The sequence below is a fragment of the Microcebus murinus genome, chromosome 18, assembly GCF_040939455.1.
Source record: "Microcebus murinus isolate Inina chromosome 18, M.murinus_Inina_mat1.0, whole genome shotgun sequence".
NCBI lineage: Eukaryota > Metazoa > Chordata > Mammalia > Primates > Cheirogaleidae > Microcebus > Microcebus murinus.
In genome coordinates, this window is record NC_134121.1 from 51,184,453 (window position 1) to 51,204,733 (window position 20,281).

Below are 20,281 nucleotides of genomic sequence, written 5' to 3' on the forward strand. Positions count from 1 at the left end.
AACACACCCCCAAAGAGGAGCACCAGCCCCCTAGAAACGGACACCGACCAAAATCAGGCAACCAATATGACAGAAGAGGAATTTCGTATGTGGAACATAAGAACACTCACCCAGCTGCAACAACAACTCAACAACCAACACCAAGAAACCACAAAAAGTCTCCAGGATATGAGAAAAGAAATAGACACATTGAAGAAAAGTGTAACCGAACTCCTGGAAATGAAGAATCAATTCAAGGAACTACAAAATACAGTGGAAAGTCTCAAGAACAGGGTAGATGAAGCAGAAGAAAGAATCTCAGAGCTTGAAGATAACACCCTCCAATTAAATAAATCAGTCACAGAAATAGAGCAGAGAAACAAGAGAAAAGAGCAAAGTCTACAAGAGCTGTGGGATTATGTGAAAAAACCTAACGTGAGGGTCATAGGTTTAGCCTAAGGGGAGGAAGACAACACTCAAGGGCTGGACAAGCTTTTTGAAGATATAATAGAGGAAAATTTCCCAGGCCTTGCTCAAAATCTCGATATACAAGTTCAAGAGGCCCAGAGGACCCCTGGGAGATTCAATGCAAACAGGAAGATGTCACGTCATGCAGTCATCAGACTGACCAAAGTATCAACTAAAGAGGCCCTTCTAAGAGCTGTAAGACAAAAGAAGCAAGTGACATACAAGGGAAAGCCAATTCGAATAACATCAGACTTCTCTAATGAGACTTTACAAGCAAGGAGAGACTGGGGCCCCATTCTCACTCTTTTGAAACAAAACAATGCCCAGCCTAGAATATTATTCCCTGCAAAACTAAGCTTCATATATGAAGGAGAAATAAAAACATTCTCAGACAAGCAAAGGCTCAGAGAATTCACCAAGACAAGACCAGCCCTACAAGAAGTACTTAAAACAGCGTTATGCACGGAACATCATAATAATAATCCACGGACATAAAAACAACCAAAACCCAAAGATATTAAAGGCCAGATATTACAATGGCTCAAGACAGAAATCATAGCAACAACATCCAACCCAACAGAATGATCAGTAATCTACCCTACCTAGCAGTTCTCTCAATAAATGTGAATGGCTTAAACTCTCCACTCAAGAGACATAGGCTGGCTGAATGGATAAGAAAATACAGGCCAAGTATATGCTGTCTTCAGGAAACACATTTAACCTGCAAGGATGCACATAGACTAAAAATAAAAGGGTGGAGATCAATATTCCAAGCAAATAGAAGCCAAAAGAAGGCTGGTGTGGCAGTTCTAATTTCAGACGATTTAGTTTTTAAACCAACAAAAGTAGTAAAAGACAAAGAGGGTCATTATGTAATGGTGAAGGGCACAGTCCAACAAGAAGAGATAACAATTTAAAATATATATGCACCCAACTTAGGTGCACCCAGATTCATAAAGCAAACCTTACTGGAGCTAAGCAAATGGATTAATAGCAACTCCATAATCGCCGGGGATTTCAACACCCCACTGACGGCACGAGACAGATCCTCCAAACAGAAAATTAATAAAGAAATAATGGACTTAAACAAAACTCTAGAACAATTGGGTCTGACAGACATCTACAGAACATTCTACCCAAAATCCACTGAATATACGTTCTTCTCATCAGCTCACGGGACATTCTCTAAGATTGACCATATCCTAGGACACAAAGAAAATCTCAAGAAATTTAAAAAAATAGAAATCATACCATGTACCTTCTCAGATCACAGTGGAATAAAACTAGAAATCAACCGTAACAGAAACTCACATTTCTACACAAAAACGTGGAAATTAAACAACCTCCTACTAAATGATTACTTCGTAAATGAAGAAATCAAGACGGAAATAAAAAACATCTATGAAGAAAATGACAATGGAGAGACAAGTTATCAACTCCTCTGGGACACAGCTAAAGCAGTTCTGAGAGGAAAGTTTATCTCCATAAACGCCTATAACCAAAAGGCAAGAAGATCACAAATAGACAATCTAATGAAATGACTCAAAGAGCTGGAAAGAGAAGAACAGACCAACCCCAAACCCAGCAGAAGAAGTGAAATCAACAAGATCAAATCAGAACTAAACGAAATTGAAAACAGGAAAGCTATTCAGGAGATTAATAAAACAAAAAGTTGGTTCTTTGAAAAAATAAACAAGATTGACACGCCGTTGGCTAAGCTAACGAAAAGCAGAAAAGAGAAATCTCTCATAAGCTCCATCAGGAATAAAAAAGGAGATATCACAACTGATCCCAAAGAGATACAAGATACAATTTATGAATACTACAAAAATCTTTATGCACACAAACTGGAAAATGTGGAGGAAATGGACAAATTTCTAGAAACACACAGCCTCCCTAGGCTCAACCAGGAAGAAATAGATTCCCTGAACAGACCAATCTCAACAGCTGAAATAGAAACAGCAATTAAAAATCTCCCTAAAAAGAAAAGTCCCGGTCCAGATGGCTTCACACCCGAATTTTACCACACTTACAAAGAAGAACTAGTACCTATCTTGCAGAAACTATTCCACAACATCGAGAAGAACGGAAACCTCCCCGACACCTTTTATGAAGCGAATATTACTCTGATACCCAAACCAGGAAAGGATGCAACAAAAAAAGAAAACTACAGACCAATATCCCTAATGAATATAGATGCAAAAATTTTCAACAAAATCTTAGCTAACCGAATCCAGACACTTATCAAAAAAATAATCCACCACGACCAAGTGGGCTTCATCCCAGGGATGCAGGGATGGTTCAACATACGTAAATCTATAAATGCAATTCACCACATAAACAGAAGCAAAAAAAAAGACCACATGATCCTTTCAATAGATGCAGAAAAAGCTTTTGACAAAATTCAACACCCTTTCATGATACGAACACTTAAGAAAATAGGCATAGAAGGGACATACCTAAAAATGATACAAGCCATATATGACAGACCCATAGCCAACATCATACTGAATGGGGAAAGATTGAAATCATTCCCACTTAGAACTGGAACCAGACAAGGCTGCCCACTATCTCCACTTCTGTTCAACATAGTGCTGGAAGTCTTGGCTACAGCAATCAGACAGGAAAATGGAATCAAAGGTATCCAAATAGGGGCAGAAGAGTTCAAACTTTCACTGTTTGCTGATGATATGATATTGTATCTAGAAAACCCCAAGGATTCAACCAAGAAACTCCTGGAACTGATCAATGAATTTAGTAAAGTCTCAGGATACAAAATTAATACACAGAAATCAGAGGCATTCATATACGCCAACAACAATCTAATTGAGAACCAAATCAAAGACTCAATTCCCTTCACAATAGCAACAAAGAAATTAAAGTACCTAGGAATATATTTAACCAAAGAGGTAAAAGACCTCTACAGGGAGAACTATGAAACACTGAGGAAGGAAATAGCAGAGGATGTAAACAGATGGAAATCCATACCATGCTCGTGGATCGGCAGACTCAATATCATCAAAATGTCTATACTACCCAAACTGATCTACAGATTCAATGCAATACCTATTAAAATCCCATCAGCATTCTTCACAGATATAGAAAAAATAATTTTACGCTTCGTATGGAACCAAAGAAGACCCCGAATATCAAGAGCAATTCTAGGCAACAAAAACAAAATGGGAGGCATTAATATGCCAGATATCAAACTATACTACAAAGCTGTAGTAATTAAAACAATATGGTATTGACACAAAAACAGGAATATTGACCAGTGGAACAAATGTGAGAATCCTGATATAAAACCATCCTCATATAGCCATCTCATCTTTGACAAAGCAGACAAAAACATACGCTGGGGAAAAGAATCCCTCTTCAATAAATGGTGCTGGGAAAACTGGATAGCCACCTGTAGAAGGCTAAAACAGGACCCACACCTTTCACCTCTCACAAAAACCAACTCACGCTGGATAACAGACTTAAACCTAAGATATGAAACTATCAGAACTCTAGAGGAAAAAGTTGGAAACACTCTCCTAGACATCGGCCTGGGCAAAGAGTTTATGAAGAAGTCCCCAAAGGCAATCACAGCAGCAACAAAAATAAATAAATGGGACATGATCAAACTACAAAGCTTCTGCACAGCCAAAGAAATAGTCATGAAAGTAAACAGACAACTTACAGAATGGGAGAAAATTTTTGCATCCTATGCATCCGATAAGGGACTGATAACTAGAATATACTTAGAACTCACGAAAATTAGGAAGAAAAAATCAAATAACCCCATTAAAAAGTGGGCAAAGGACTTGAACAGAAATTTTTCTAAAGAAGACAGAAGAATGGCCAACAAACATATGAAGAAATGCTCATCATCTCTAATCATCATGGAAATGCAAATCAAAACCACAATGAGATATCACTTAACCCCAGTTAGAATGGCCTTTATCAAAAAATCTCCAAACAATAAATGCTGGCGTGGTTGCGGAGAGAGAGGAACACTCCTACACTGCTGGTGGGACTGCAAACTAGTTCAACCTCTGTGGAAAGCAATATGGAGATACCTTAAAGCGATACAAGTGTATCTACCATTTGACCCAGCAATCCCATTGCTGGGCATCTACCCAAATGATCCAGTGACACTCTACAAAAAAGACACCTGCATTCGAATGTTTATAGCAGCACAATTCATAATTGCAAGGCTGTGGAAACAGCCCAAGTGCCCATCAATCAAAGAATGGATTAATAAAATGTGGTATATGTACACCATGGAGTACTATTCAGCTCTAAGAAACAACGGTGATATAGCACACCTTATATTTTCCTGGTTAGAGCTGGAACCCATACTACTAAGTGAAGTATCCCAAGAATGGAAAAACAAGCACCAGATATATTCTCCAGCAAACTGGTATTAACTGAGTAGCACCTAAGTGGACACATAGGTGCTACAGTAATAGGGTATTGGGCAGGTGGGAGGGGGGAGGGGGGCGGGTATATACATACATAGTGAGTGAGATGTGCACCATCTGGGGGATGGTCATGATGGAGACTCAGACTTTTGGGGGGAGGGGGAGAAATGGGCATTTATTGAAACCTTAAAATCTGTACCCCCATAATATACCAAAATAAAAAAAATAATTAAAAAAAAATAAAATTAAACATGGTTTATGTCATGTTCAAAATATGTACAACATATTCTTAAAATATTTTGTAATACCACATCTTATGTAGACACTCATGTAGATACTCCATGTAGACACTCAACAGATAACCATTAAATGCTTACATTGGGCAAGGTATCATATTAGGTACTAAGGTGGGGTTGAGAATGAATTACACATAAACTCTGCTCTCCAAGGGCTTAATGTATGGGAAGAAGAATGTTTCTATCATTTAGAAAAGTGAGTGTTTCTTCTGACATGTATTGACCTCTGTATGTGCTCTTTATAATACATTTTCTTATTGCTAAAGTTTTAATCCAGCTCAATTCAAGATCTTAAGCATATTTCATGTCTATAAAATGATATCTGAACAGGAAAGGGAAATATTGCTTTTACTGAAATAAAAAACATATTTTCAGTCTCTACTGCTGAGCCATACAGCTTCATAAATATCTTACTTACCGAAAGAAGAACATGTATTATCATAAGACTTGCTCCCCACTGTATAAGGTCTGTGGATCCTCTGGATGTACTTGTTAGTCCATTGTTCATTTTTTGGGCAGATCACTGGCTTCCTGCCTATTAAGGAACACCTTCCTGGCCTCCTGCTCTGTTACACTGTGGTCAGCTCTCTTCCTGAGAGATGGTATCTGTGTATCTGTGAGACAGATGGGCTAGTGGCAAAGAGAAGGGCACACACTTACTAATTGTATGAGAATGTATTCTTATCTCAAACTTCTTTAAGTCCAACTGAGGGTATTAGATATAGAGATTGACGTAGAAAGAAAATCTTTCTCCTACCACTATCTTTTGTGGTATGTAGCCACTAAGTAAATTAAGGTTTTTGCTGTCAGCCCCTCTCCCTGATGAACATAAACAAGAAAGGGAATATTAGAGCTCAATTCATCTTTACCTAGTAACCTTCTGACCATTCCTATTATATTTCATTTCAGGGAGCAGATGTAAATCCTTTTTATTAGGCATCATAACTATAGCTGTTCCCTTTCCATGAGGTATGAATTGGCCTAGCTTTTTAATAAAGTAACTAATTAAAGAATATTAATTGTTTTCAATGTGAATAATAAGACTTGTTTAAAATAATAGCAACATTTAAAAGAAAAATGATCATATTTGTTCATATTGCATATAGTCTAACTTTATTTATATTGGAGGAAAATGTTGCTCAGCATGTCAGTTTTTGTTTTACAATTAATTCCATAATCTCCCCCTTTTAAATTGACATCTGTTCTTCTTTCTTTATTAAACCTGCTGTGATCTCAAGCCTTGAAGATTTGATGTCTTGTACCCCCCTTTGGGAATATCCTTTTTGACTGCTCAAAGAGCTTACATAAATCTTACATAGTCCTGGACTGTGTAACTGGATAGTTAAATGGGATGTATAGGGCTTTTGTTTGTCACACAGTGTTACAGGTGTGCACATTCAATAACTTTTGGAATAAAACTTAGTTCTGAATATCTGTTCAGAAGGAGGAAATGCCATTTGAATGACATTATTTTCTAATGCCTGTAAGAAAGCAGCAGGATGGGAGCATACCATTCTAACTTGTCTTTGAGGTAAAAGAAACAGCATCAGATGCTGCCCCTAATTTAAGCACACACATATTATCTAATGGTCTTTATTGCTCTCTAGTGGCTATTGCCTGTTCTTAAGATCTTTGAACATCAAACAAATAATAAGTAGTAAAACTAAATGTCATTGTTTGATGAAGTGTCCTAATCTGTTAAATCAGGAAATGGTTAGGCTAAATGATTTTACTAGCAAGGAAACACCTGTCTCCTACAAATAACCTATTGCTTGTTTTCTAAACAGGCACCAGACAGTAAAAGATGGTGCTGTTTACTTAGAGAAGTTCACAAGACAGATGTTAAGCATGCATATTCTAAAAAGTGCTGAATTAAGATATCTACTTAAAATCATTCTTATGTAAATATTTAACAAATGAGATATAAAGTCTAATGGAGTTCAAAACCATTAAAATATTGTTATTCCTATACTTAGCATTTATGTACAATTCTTTAAATTATATTTAAGATAATTTAAAATGTTCACAGCTTTACATATAATATATTAGATAGTGTTTTTCAACTGCTACTTACATGATTTTTACTTTATTTTTTATTTTTTTTATTTCAGCATATTATGAGGGTATAAATGTTTAGGTTACATATATTGCATTTTCCCCACCTGAGTCAGAGCTTCAAGTGTGTCCATTCCCCAGACAGTGCACACCACACCTATTGGCTGTGAACAACAACAACAACAAATCAAACAAAAAATACTGAAGAATGAAAAAGGAGTAGTGGGGAATGCCAAAATTTACTAAAATAAGGATGAATTTAAGTATTTATTGTATATGCAGTACATACAATGCAAGTGTTAGAAGAGATTCTTGAAAGAGAAGGTATGTAAAGTTCAAAAAAATTTAAAACAACCATCTGGATTAACATCCTCAGGTTATATAAAAGAAAACTAAAATGACTACGTGAGGGAGAAGTAAACATGTGCTGAGCTATCATTTTAAGAGACAGAACATATAATTAAATTTTTCACTTGCTAAATATTAGAAAAATAGAGGTTAAAAATAATTGTGAAATCTTTATAGCATCATTGGTGAAATTAAAAAGTGTCGTATCCAAGGATACTACAAGAAAAAAATACAAGCTAATATCCCTGAGGGACATAGATGCAAAAATCTTCAACAAAATTCTATCAAATCAAATTAAATAACACATTAAAAGGATCAGATACTATATGACCAAGTGGGTTTATTCTTGGGATGCAAGGATTGCTCAACAAAGACAAATCAATAAATGTGACACACCACATTAACAGAATGAAGGGTAAAAATCATATAACCATCTTTATATATGTAGAAAAAGCATTTGACAAAATTCAATATCATTTTATGATAAAAATTCTAAACAAACTAGATATAGAGGAAATGTACTTCTACATAATAAAGGCCATATATCACAAACCCAAAGCAAATATTAATATCATATTCAATGGAAGAAAACTGAATGCTTTTCCTGTAAGATCAGGAACAAGACAAGAATATCTGTTGTTACCACATTTAGTCAACATAATGCTGGAAGTCCTAGCCAGAGAAATTAGGCAAGAGAAAGAAATAAAAGGCATCGAAATTAGAAAGCAAGAAGTAAATTTGTCTCAGTTTTCAGATGACAGGATCTTACATGTAGAAAACCCTAAAGATTCTACCAAAAAAAACTGTTAGAAGTAATAAATGAATTCTCGAAAATTTCAGGATACAAAATTAACATTCAGAAATTAGTTGTATGTTTATACATGAACAATGAACTATCCAAGAAAGAAATTATTCATAAGAAAAATCTCATTTACAATGTCCTACAAAATAATTAAGAATACATTTAACCAAGGAGGTAAAAGATCTGTATATTGAAAACTATAAAACATTGATGAAAGAAATTGAAGAAGATACAAATAAATGGAAAGATATTTGAAGTTCATAGATTAGAAGAATTAATATTGTTAAAATGTTCATGCTACCCACAGTGATTTTGATAGGGATTCAGTGAAATCCCTATCAAAATTTCAGTGGCGTTTTTCACAGAATTTGATAAAACTATCCTAAAATTCTGATGGAACCACAAAAACCTCTGATAGCCCAAAAATTCTTTAGAAAGAAGAACAAAGCTGGAGACTTCATACTTTCTGTTTTCAAAATATACTACACAGCTAAAGTAATCAAAAAAGTATGGTACAGACATAAAAACAGACATACAGACCAATTGAACAGAATAACTAGGAAATAAATCTGGGCATTTATGGTCAATTCATCTTCAGTAAAGTTACTAAGATCACATCATGGGGAAAGGCCAGTCTCTTCAATAAGTGGTTTGGGAAAACTGGCTAGCCACATGCAGAATAATGAAATTAAACCTTTATTTTATCCCATGTATAAAAATCAACAAAAATAGACTAATGACTTAAATTATAATCTAAAACTGTGAAACTACTAGAAAACATAGAGGAAAAGCTTCTTGACATTGGTTTTGGCAAAAATTTCTTGAATATAACAATAAATGATAGGCAAAAATAGACAAATGGGATTACATCAAACTAAAAAGTTTTTGCACAGCAAATTAAACAATCAATAGAGTGAAGAGGCAACCTACAGATTGGGAGAAAATATTTGCAAACCATACATCTGATAAAGAGTTAATATTCAAACTATATAAGGAATTCAAACAACTCAATAGCAGAAAAATGAAACAAACCAAAACAACCCCCCCCAAACCAAAACGAACCAAAAAACCCAAATAATTTGATGATTAAAAGATGGGCCAAGGACCTGAATAGACATTTCTCCAAAGAAGACGTAGAAATGGCCAACAAGTATATGAAAAATTCTCAACATTACTAATCTTCAGGGAAAGGCTAATCAAAACTACAATGAGATATCATCTCACATCTGTTAGAATGGCTTTTATAAAAAACAAAACAAAACAAAACACAAAACCTAAAAGGATGAGAAGTGTTGGTCAGGATTTAGAGAAAAGAAAACTCTTTTTTTTTTTTTTTTTTTTTTTTTTAAAGGGCTGGAGAGCGCCCGCGGGTGGGTATCGAACCGCTCTGACTACACAGAGAAGTTGTTGACATGCGATCGAAGGAACCGCTGAGCTAAGGCCAGCCCTAGAGAAAAGAAAACTCTTGTACTCTGTTGGTGGGAATATAAATTGGTACAGTCATGGCAAACAACATGGAGGTTCCCAAAACACTAAAAATAGAACTACTATGTGATTCAGCAATTCCCATTCTGGATATATATCCAAAGGAAATGAAATGAGTATGTCAAATAGATATTAATATCTGCACTCCCATATTCATTGTAGCACTGTTCACAATAGCCAAGATACAGGATCAACCTAAATGTTCATGTATGGATGAATAGATAAAGAAAATGTGATATGTATACACAGTGGAATACTATTCAGTCTTAAAAAAAGACGAAAATTCTTCATTTGTGATAACATGGATGAACCTGGAGGACAAAATACTGCATGATCTCTCATTTCTATGTGGAATCTAAAAAGAAAAAAGTCAGACTCATAGAAGTAGATAATAGAATTGTGGTTACCAGGAGATGGGAGGAATGGGTAAATGTTGGTTAAAGGGTACAAAGTTTTAGTTTAGACAGGGGAATAAGTTCTGGCGATTTATTGTACAGCATGGCGATTATAATTAATAATGTACAGTATACTTGAAAATTGCTAAGAGAGTAGACTTTAAATGTTCTCATTACAAAAATGATAAATATATATGATAGCTATGTTAATTATCTTGATTTAATCTTCCCATAATGTATACATATATCAAAACTTCACATTGTATGCCATATGTATACATATGTATTTTTAAATTTTTTTATTTCAGCATATTATAGGGGTACAAATGTTTAGGTTACGTATATTGCTTTTGCCCCACCCAAGTCAGAGCATGAAGCGGGTCCATCCCCCAGACAGTGCGCACCACATCCATTAGATGTGTATATACCCATCCCTCTCTCCCCACTCCAATTCTGCCTGACACCCAATGAATATTATTACTATATATGCACTTAAGTGTTGATTAGTTGATACCAATTTGATGGTGAGTACATGTGGTGCTTATTTTTCCATTCTTGTGATACTTCACTTAGTAGAATACCATATGTATATACAGTTTGTCATTTGTCAATTAAAAGAAATTTTAAAAACACCATGTTGTACACATTAAATATTTATAATTCTTATTTGCCATTTATATGTCAAAAAATCTGGAAAAAGCAATTTTCTGTTTCTGTCTCTCTATTAATCTATCAGAACATGGAGAAGTTCGGAACAAGAAAAGCCAGGAAGCAGGAAAAAATGGCACATATAAGAATATTTTGGTGATAGCAGTAAATCCAATAATTTTCCCTATGAAAAGAAAAAAATCTATAAATTTGGGCCAAATCCAACTATGTGATATTTGCAAGAGACTTTAATTAATTAATAAAGAAAGATTAAAGCAAAAGGATAGATAAATATGTATAAGCAAACAACAATGGAAAATAACATTTGAGATATTAGTTTCTCCCTTTAACTTTCTTCCCAACTGTCCTTCCCCCATCTTCTACTTGAATAGATTTACTTTTCTCTGTGTGTTTTATAAATTGGTATTTTGTTTTTTATTTCAAGAAAGGATTTTACTATAATTAAAACATGTGTCCAGAATCTTTAGATTAGGTCATATCTGAGTTTTATTTGGGGGTTTTCATCTATGATTCTTTGCATTGAAAAGACTAGATTTGGCTGGGCACGGTGGCTCACGCCTGTAATCCTAGCACTCTGGAGGGCGAGGCGGATGGATTGCTCAAGGTCAGGAGTTTGAAACCAGCCTGAGCAAGAGTGAGACCCTGTCTCTACTATAAATAAATTTTTAAATTTAAAGAATTTAAAATTATATAAAAAAAAGAAATAAAAAAGAAAAGACTAGATTTGTGTTGGAACGGTGCTTTTGTTGCTTTAGTTATGTTTGTACTCCAATTTAACATGTTTACTATGTGCCAAGCACTGTAATACACGTTAGGGAGCCAAGATATGTAAGATAATAATTTAAGTCTTGAACCTGGTAAAATTTTGAACAGACTTTTCTTTTTTTCTTCCAATATAAAGTAAAATAATTGTAGTGGCAAACATTTGCAGGGCACGTTGTTCTTATTCTTCCTGAGAAGAAAAATAGTTCTCATGAGATATTTTAAATTTACCCTTTAAAATATGGCGGAGAGGAGTTCCTGTTTCCTAATTCTCATGCATTTTTTTCTCTGCTTTTGTTTTTTCTCATTTTAGAGGTTACCATCATAGCAGCCAATAGGAGCCTTTTGATATTATCAATGAAAATTTCCTCTCTACCCTTACTTCTTTTAGTTTATAAGTGGACATTGATTTTATTAATTTATTTATTTTACTAGAACACCAAGGGGAACAATACAAGAGAATTATAAAAAGAAAAGGTCAAAGAACATAGGGTTTGAGTTAAATAGGTCCCCATCTAAACTAATATAACTAACTAACTTACAGGTACTTTTGGCTAGCACTGTTTGAGTGTTTGATATGGTTTGTCATAGTGTGTGTATATTTTGTTGTTTTGTCGTTCTTGTTCTTGTGATTCCTCTCTTATCTCCACTGTCTACCAGTTTAGTTTCACTTTCAGCCTCACTTTGGTTGTCAGTGGGTCTGTAGCAGGTATTCCCACTCTACTAAGTAACTCTAGCTTTCTTACCTACAAGCTAAGGTGCTGCATCCTCAATTGCCATGTATGTGGAACCATCACTGTGTTTTACTCCTTCCTTTTCATCTGGCTGTACCAAAGTTTCCTTTTCATATTTTAAGATCTTTATAATGTCCACACTGGGTATGCTTATCTGCATTTGCATATGAAGGACTTTCTGTGGAGACAAATTTTCATTTAGCCCCTGTAATTGATTTACTCAAAGGAAGCCACATGGTGTGGGGATTTCCTCCCAAATTCAGTAAATGGTTCTACAAATTATTCCTAGCAGTGGAAAGAAGAATTATAAACCTTGTGTGTTTGGGGAATGTAGACACATCATTTATTTTATTCTCTGAATCTCATGATATTTTTTTCCTTTGGCTAAAATGTAATTTAAAAAAATCAAAAGTGATTGCTCCTTTTTCATTTTCTTCCATATCAATTCATTTAAAAAGAATCCACATGCAGGTAGGTTCAAGCAATTAACTTTGAACAGAAAATTGGTATTAGAAATATAGTATTGAAATCATCCTATGGTAAATGATTATGGTTGACCAAGGTTCTATCTTGACATGTCTAAATCTAATTTTATATTACAAATGGATTTGAGATAACTGTTTTATTGCTTGTATTTCTCTTTTGAGTAAACTTTACTGTTTTCCAATAAATTTTACATGTCCTTGTCATGGTAGGTTCATGACTTGCAGAGTGAACTTGATAAAGAAAAAGAAGATGCTCAAAAGAAAATTCATAAATTTGAGGAAGCTTTGAAGTGAGTAAAATTATAATACATTTAATTAAAAAATACTCTTATACCAAACTATGAGCCAAATTAAGTAACTATAACTGAAATATAATATTTTCATAAGAAGCTTGGTATGGATTGGTTTGTGTCAGCTTTCTATCACAAATCTCTGTTTTCAGATTTTTATTATTAGCCAGTAATTTTTTTAAAAAACAAGAAAAATCAGTTTAGCTATTTCTAAGTGATAGGAATGTAAGAAAACAGAGCTTAGTGGTTTCAGATGATTTCTCCCTCTTAAATGAAAACAGATTTTTTTAAAAATAAGATTTAGATCTTAGAACATTTAGAAAGCCCACTGCAGGTTTTATTGAAAAAATTTGGATAATGAAATGTTTCAGTTGTTATATTTGAAAATAGATTACTATACAGGCATTGTTTAGGAAAGGTTTTGTCTTGTGATATAATACTTAGAAATACATGAAAGTGTTAGATTTTATTTGTCTTCTCCATTCATTTACTAAGTTGATTATGCCCTACTTATTACTAGTTTTGACCTTGCAGTTTTTAGCTGGAAAACATGGATTTTATTTTCAATAAATATTGAGTTTTCACCAAGTGTAAGGCAATGTATCCTTCACATAGGATGATATAGTCCAGTTGGAAAGATATTTAAGAAATTTGACAATTACAATATTGAGTGATAATAACTCTAATTGGAGGAAGGTCAGTAGGGTACCTGACCCAAGATAGTGATTTAAGAAGGGAAGCTTCCTTGAGGTCAGTATACCTAGCAAACTCCCAGAGAATAAGCTAATTCCATTTTTCTTGATTCCCTAAGCCTCCTAATAGGAATAACTCACAGAAAGGCCAAAAAGAACATCCAGGATCAAACAAACTTAGTAACACATTCTGTTTGGGGAGTTTGCATAACCATTCCCTCTCCCCCACTTTGCTTGTTAGTAATGTATTGATTCAGTTACTGAATAGAACATCTTAAAATAATTTATGTGCTATGGCATCACAAGATATCAATTTTTATCTATATAAGGACTTATTACTTATTTATTTACATCACCAGTATGAATTAGATACAATCAGAAGAGAACAATAATATTCATTAAACATTGAGTAATATAAATGTATTTTCTACTCCAACTTGAATAATGACAAAACTAGGACATTCTTGCATTTTTTTAATGAATAGGACACCCTATCTTTATTCCTTATTAATCCATTTTTTTCTCCTTAAAATAATTGATAAAAACTTTCTTCATGAGGTTTCCTTCATTAATTTTATTGAATTTACCATACTTTTTCTCTTTTGTTCTACTTTACCTCTGTTTGTTTAAATTTCTTTATATTTTATTTATTGGTTTATTGATTTGTATTTTATACCTCTAAGGGAAGGGATAATGCCATTATATAATAGGGAATAAACAAATATTTGTTTTGTACCTACAATGTTTATACATTGTAACATCATACTAAAAGAAATAAAAGGTTTAGAAGATAGTTCTCAAGATATAATGATGTTCTTAATGACATTACACTGCAGGTTAGGCACTGAAATACTTAGAGTAGGTATTAAAGTAATTGACAATAAGTGCAATCAGAAGTCACAAAGATTTTTTAGTGGGATATTGGGAGTTTATGCATATAACATTATAGTATCTTTTATTGTTGCCTGGTCAGAGAGCCCTGAAGATTCTATAGTTTGCTGTATACAACATTAAAATAGAACAAATATGTAGAGAAAGGTAGATATTATTGTACCAGAAATAAAACTATTTCTGTATTTAAATTTTAAATTTGCTTTGACCTGAATGAACTCTTCCAGGTGGTTTGAGTTTAGTGTAGGTTAAAAGCATGGACTCTGGACCCAGCTGTCATGGTCCAAATTCTAGTTCAAATTACTGTGTGACCTTAGTAACTTCCATGTGATTCAGTTTTTACATCTGTAAAATGAGGATAGTAATAAGATCTTCCTCCTGAGATTGTTATGTGGCTTAGAAGAGTTAATATAAAACATTTAGGACAATGTCTAATATATATATTATTATTATTATAAGGGCTATATTATATGTATGTATTAGCCCTTATTATTTCAGTTCTCATCACCTTATAAAAGGATATAAACAAGTTCTTCAGAAGTAATAATCTTTTCCTGGCACCAGTTTTTTTGTCTTTTTTTTTTTTTAAAACAGCTTTATTAAGGTATAAGTATCACACCATAAAATTAAATTGTTTTAAGTTCACAATTCAATGAATTTTAGTAAATTTACAGAGTTGTGCAACTATCACTTTAATTTAATTTTAGAACATTTCTGTCACCTCAGAGAGATCTCTCCTGGAACCAAATTTTAGAAGAAAGTGATGATTTTTTTTCCTGCTTAAAAGGAAGCATTGATGAGGAATAGATCTTCAATAGTTATTTAGCAGAAAATGCAATCTGACTATGTTTTATTTTGACCCTCACTAAAAGCTGAAGTCATAATATTATGTTGCACTTTCACATATAATAAAGACCTAAGATAATATAGCCCTAATATGTTGCTTCCTGGTTATTTAAGTTTCTGTTGTTTTAACTTTGATACAAGGATGCATTTAGAAATTAGATTCTCTCTCTCTCTGTTTAGTGCTTGTATATAAATGTATTGAAAGGAACCCAGAAAAATATATGTATACTATAGTCAGTAAACATATGGGATTAAAAACATTCTCTGCAATTTTGCATATATTATTAAATAAAAGTGTCTGAGGATTCCTCAGGGTCCTGAAACACTTTCCACTTTTCCCAAATCACTCAGCTAGCAAGGGGTGGAGCAGGGTATAAACCCAGACAGTTTCTGAAAATAGCTGAAGTCTATTTTGGGTTATTGACAGAAAAAGCCTTCTGTGTATTTCATATAATAAATGGATAGGTGTCAGGGTTGACACATTCTTTTCTTTTTCTTTTTACAGGTGAGAATTTTTCTCACCTAGAATGGAAGGACACCCTGCCACAGCTTTATAAGAGGGGCTATTTAGGAGGCCTATGGAATATAGAATAGGAAATAGAGCTTTCTAATAAGTGTATAATTAGGATTTTTAAATGACAATAAAATGTATTCTCCATGGAAGATTATAGTACATTTTAGACATGCTTCAAGTTTCCTTCTTGTGGGAATTCATGTGTAATGCATAGAATCATCTTCTACTTTTACTTTATCCATCTTACTTTTGTAAACTTGAATCTGTTGGTAGTATACATATTTTGATTCCTAATATTTCAGGGTAGGTAAATCTCATGAATGAGCTGTACTTAAGGGGGATTATTCTGGCAGGAGTGAAAATATTATAAATTTAAGTAATAAGGAAATGGAAGCAGAAAAACAAGGAAGATGAGGCTATCATAATAGTCCATATAAGAAATCATGGACTCTAAGACAGTGGTGAGTCTGTGATGGAGAGAATGAATGCAGCCACTGTGGGCCAAACTCTCCTGGACAACGAGCTTCTCTAGAGGTATCCAGTCTCATCTGAAAACTTTTTTTCATCAAAGTCAGAATTAATTTGTACCAATAATTTCAAGAGAGAGGCTATTGAAAAACTGTATTGTTTTATATTTTTCCATAACATAGATTGAATAAATGGAAAAATGAAGTATAAATACTGAATTTTTAAAATATTGCTTATTTTAAGCTTTGGAACATTGGAATTTATATTGTTTGTATCTGCATATATGTGTCTGTGTGTATGTATGTGTATGTGTATATATATAGATGTATATATATTTTTCCCACAGTATGGCACCTTTTAGGACTTGAGTCATAAACATGCCATGATGAAAAAATATTTGAGAATGTAAAAAAATTAAAATTGAATTTGAGTTTTTTCTTATTTATCAACTTTGGTTATTAGGGTAAAAGTGGATATTTTATTTAGGGAGAGTTTCAATTAAATTTCAGAGATAAATTATTTTAGCTACTTCTGTTTATTATTTTGCCTAATAAATGCCCAGAACACTGAGAGGATTGATTAAGCAAACTGAGGGAAGCACTTGGGTGAACCTGTGCTGAGTGGATCCAGTGCTGGGTGACTTTTTGGTATCCTAACTGGTGATATATAAAGTGCCAGAAATGGAACAGTAGATTTTAAACTATACCTGAACTTCAGCCAAGGGAGCTGCTATATGTAGAACATGTAGGTGTACCTTCTTCTATTTCCCCGCCTATGTCTAATGTGTCCATTTGAACAGAATCCAGTTTTACCTTTTCGTGGAATGATCACTTCCCTATATCATTTTCTTTTTGTCCATCCTCTTGCTAAGTTTTAATCTTTGAAGATAAATATATCTATTTCCTTGTTCCCAAGGAGAACAAAAAAGATCAAGGCTAGGTTAGCTTTCCAAGAGAAATAGTAGCAGTAAAGCTTAGTCCCCCTCCTAAGAACCCTTTAGACCTTTCATTTTCTTTTCTTTCCTTCTTTCCTTCTTTCCTTCTTTCTTTCTTTCTTTCTTTCTTTCTTTCTTTCTTTCTTTCTTTCTTTCTTTCTTTCTTTCTTTCTTTCTTTCTTTCTTTCTTTCTTTCTTTCTTTCTTTCTTATTTTGGCATATTATGGGGGTACAAATTTTAAGGTTTCAAAAAATGCCCTTTTCCCCCCTTGTCCCCACAAGTCTGAGTTTCCAGCGTTACCATCCCCTAGATGGTGCACATCTCACTCATTATGTATGTATACACCCGCCGCCCTCCCCCTTCCCACCTGCCCAATACCCTATTACTGTAGTTCCTATGTGTCCACTTAGGTGCTGCTCAGTTAATACCAGTTTGCTGGTGAGTATATGTGGTGCTTGTTTTTCCATTCTTGGGTTCCAGCTCTAACCAGGAAAATATAAGATGTGCTATATCACCATTGTTTCTTAGAGCTGAATAGTACTCCATGGTATACATATACCACATTTTATTAATCCACTCTTGGATTCTGATTATTAGGCTCCTTGCTGAATTCAACTGGAAAACAGAAATCAAGGGTGCCCATTAATAGAGATTATATAGGTTTGACAGCTGGGGCACAGAACTAGGTGGAGAAAGATAGTGAGTGTATCTGAAGGGGCAAGTGAAAGATGTTCAGCACAAGAGTTGGTGGTAGAGCCCTTGGAGGCTACATTTTCAATTGTGGTTAGGCCAGTGGTGCTAAAGAGGAAAAGAACAGAAAATGGCCTCATAGCAGTCAGGGATACAAATGACCTACCCCAAACAGTCACTTATTATTGCAGTCCCTTGAAAGGGAGTATCTAAACTGGAATGTTCTTTCCCTCTCAAGGATGCTTTGGGCGAGTATGAGTGAGTTCTTTTTTACATGTTTGGCTTTCCATAAGCTTCCTATTTTCCCCCACATCCTATTAGGACTATCTTCACTGTACATCATGGAAAAAATTGCTATTAGAAGCTAAATTATGCTCTAAGATCCCACAGATTGAGGGGTAAACCACATATGTGGTCAACTCAGTGCAAACATAACCGAGCAAGGCAGAAAGTACACGGCAACTGGAATTGCTCTGCTCCTATCCATTGAATTCTAAGTGTCATCCCCAGATTGTAATTCTTTCCCTCAGATCATGGATTTTAGAATTCTTCAGTGCACCCTCTTAAATCTTATTAAAGTCTTGCTATATGCCCTATTGATCATGAACTGCAGATGTCTTCTTCTGCTGTATTGGATATTGATCTATAATACCTCTTTTCTGTCTCTATTTAGTTTTTTTCTGTGAACAGAATGGTATTGAGGGTGCTCGTCATGCAGTCCCATAGAACTTCTATTGAAGTGTAACATACACACCACAAAGTTCACAAACTGAATACAGCCATGTAAATAGCTCCCAGAGCAAGAAACTGGTTGTTACCAGCATTCCAGAAGCCTTCCTCCCATGCTGCTAACTGGTCACTACCCCACCCCAAAGAGTAACCACTATCCTGATTTATTTTATCTGTTTTGAACTACACATAAATGGAATTATATTGAATGTACTTGTTGTGCCTGGCTTCTTTTGCTCAACATTTGGTTTGTAAGATTAATTTATATTGTTGAACATCATTATAGTTTATTCATTTTCATTTGTTGAGTAGTGTTGCAAAATGAATATACCACCCAGTATATAGTCCTTCTACTGTCAGTATCCATTTAGGCTGTTTCTAGTTCAGGGATATTATTAATAGTGCCGCTATGAACATTCTTATATGTTTCCTTTGTTAAATACACGTACAAACTCCTGTTGGGTATATACCTTCATCAGATTTTTATGTTGTGTCAAAAAGACACATGTGGGGAGAATAGGCCTATATGCAATCCCTGGAGCAAGTGGAATTTTAAATTACTCAGTGGCATTATCAAAGAATCAATTGAAGTGAGTGGGGACCCAGCTGGTTTGGGACCAAAGGGAAGAAGTTACTGGAGGGCTTTATTCATTTTTACTTCAGCCTGGCATACCTCAGAACCTCTAGCTTGAAGAAAACTGTTACCATAATCAAGTTCATTTGTTTAGGAGAATCTAAGACATAAGTAGTCTGATTCATGGACCTGCCAGTTGACAAATGGGTGGTGATAAGCTAATAGCAAGTGTTACAAGTAAGAAAAAAACATGAGGCAATTCTTAAGGGCTTATTTTACCAAGTTCTTGATTTTTTTTTTAACATTCTTCCATTTAGGAAAGATTTCTGTTATTGGTAGCTATTTTTTTACATATGTAATCGTATTTTCATATACTGTTGCCTTTCTAAGTGCAATTTTATTTGAATATAGTTATTAGAAAAATTTCTTTATATTTTTAAAAGTAATTCAGAATGTTCTTGAATTATATTTTTATTTGACCAGTTTTGAAGCCAACTCTCAATGTTGGTGATATTCAACAAATGTTTATCATCTGGTTTATTGAAAGTCATTCTATGAAATTGTTTATTTATACAGCAATTAGCAACACATCTTCTTTGCTTACTTTTATCTATAGTTTTGTTTAAAATGGGAAATTTGCAAAATAGTTTTGGGGTGTTATTTTTGCAACAAACTGACATATAGCATTTAAAAAACATATCTTTTCTTGCTTAATATGCATAGTATTTATAATTTCTCATTATGGTAGAAAAACAGATTATTTACCCC

The 20,281-nt window shown here is 34.1% G+C and overlaps 1 protein-coding gene across 3 annotated transcripts in view; it reads left to right on the forward strand.

The window, feature by feature from the left end:
* Positions 1–20,281, forward strand: part of CEP112 (centrosomal protein 112) — a 430,862-nt gene that overhangs the window by 125,006 nt on the left and 285,575 nt on the right. For all 3 annotated transcript variants that reach the window (XM_075994691.1, XM_075994693.1, XM_012747355.2), the window contains one exon: positions 13,095–13,174. In XM_075994691.1, the coding sequence (XP_075850806.1) occupies positions 13,095–13,174 (80 nt within the window). The remainder of the gene's footprint in view (positions 1–13,094; positions 13,175–20,281) is intronic.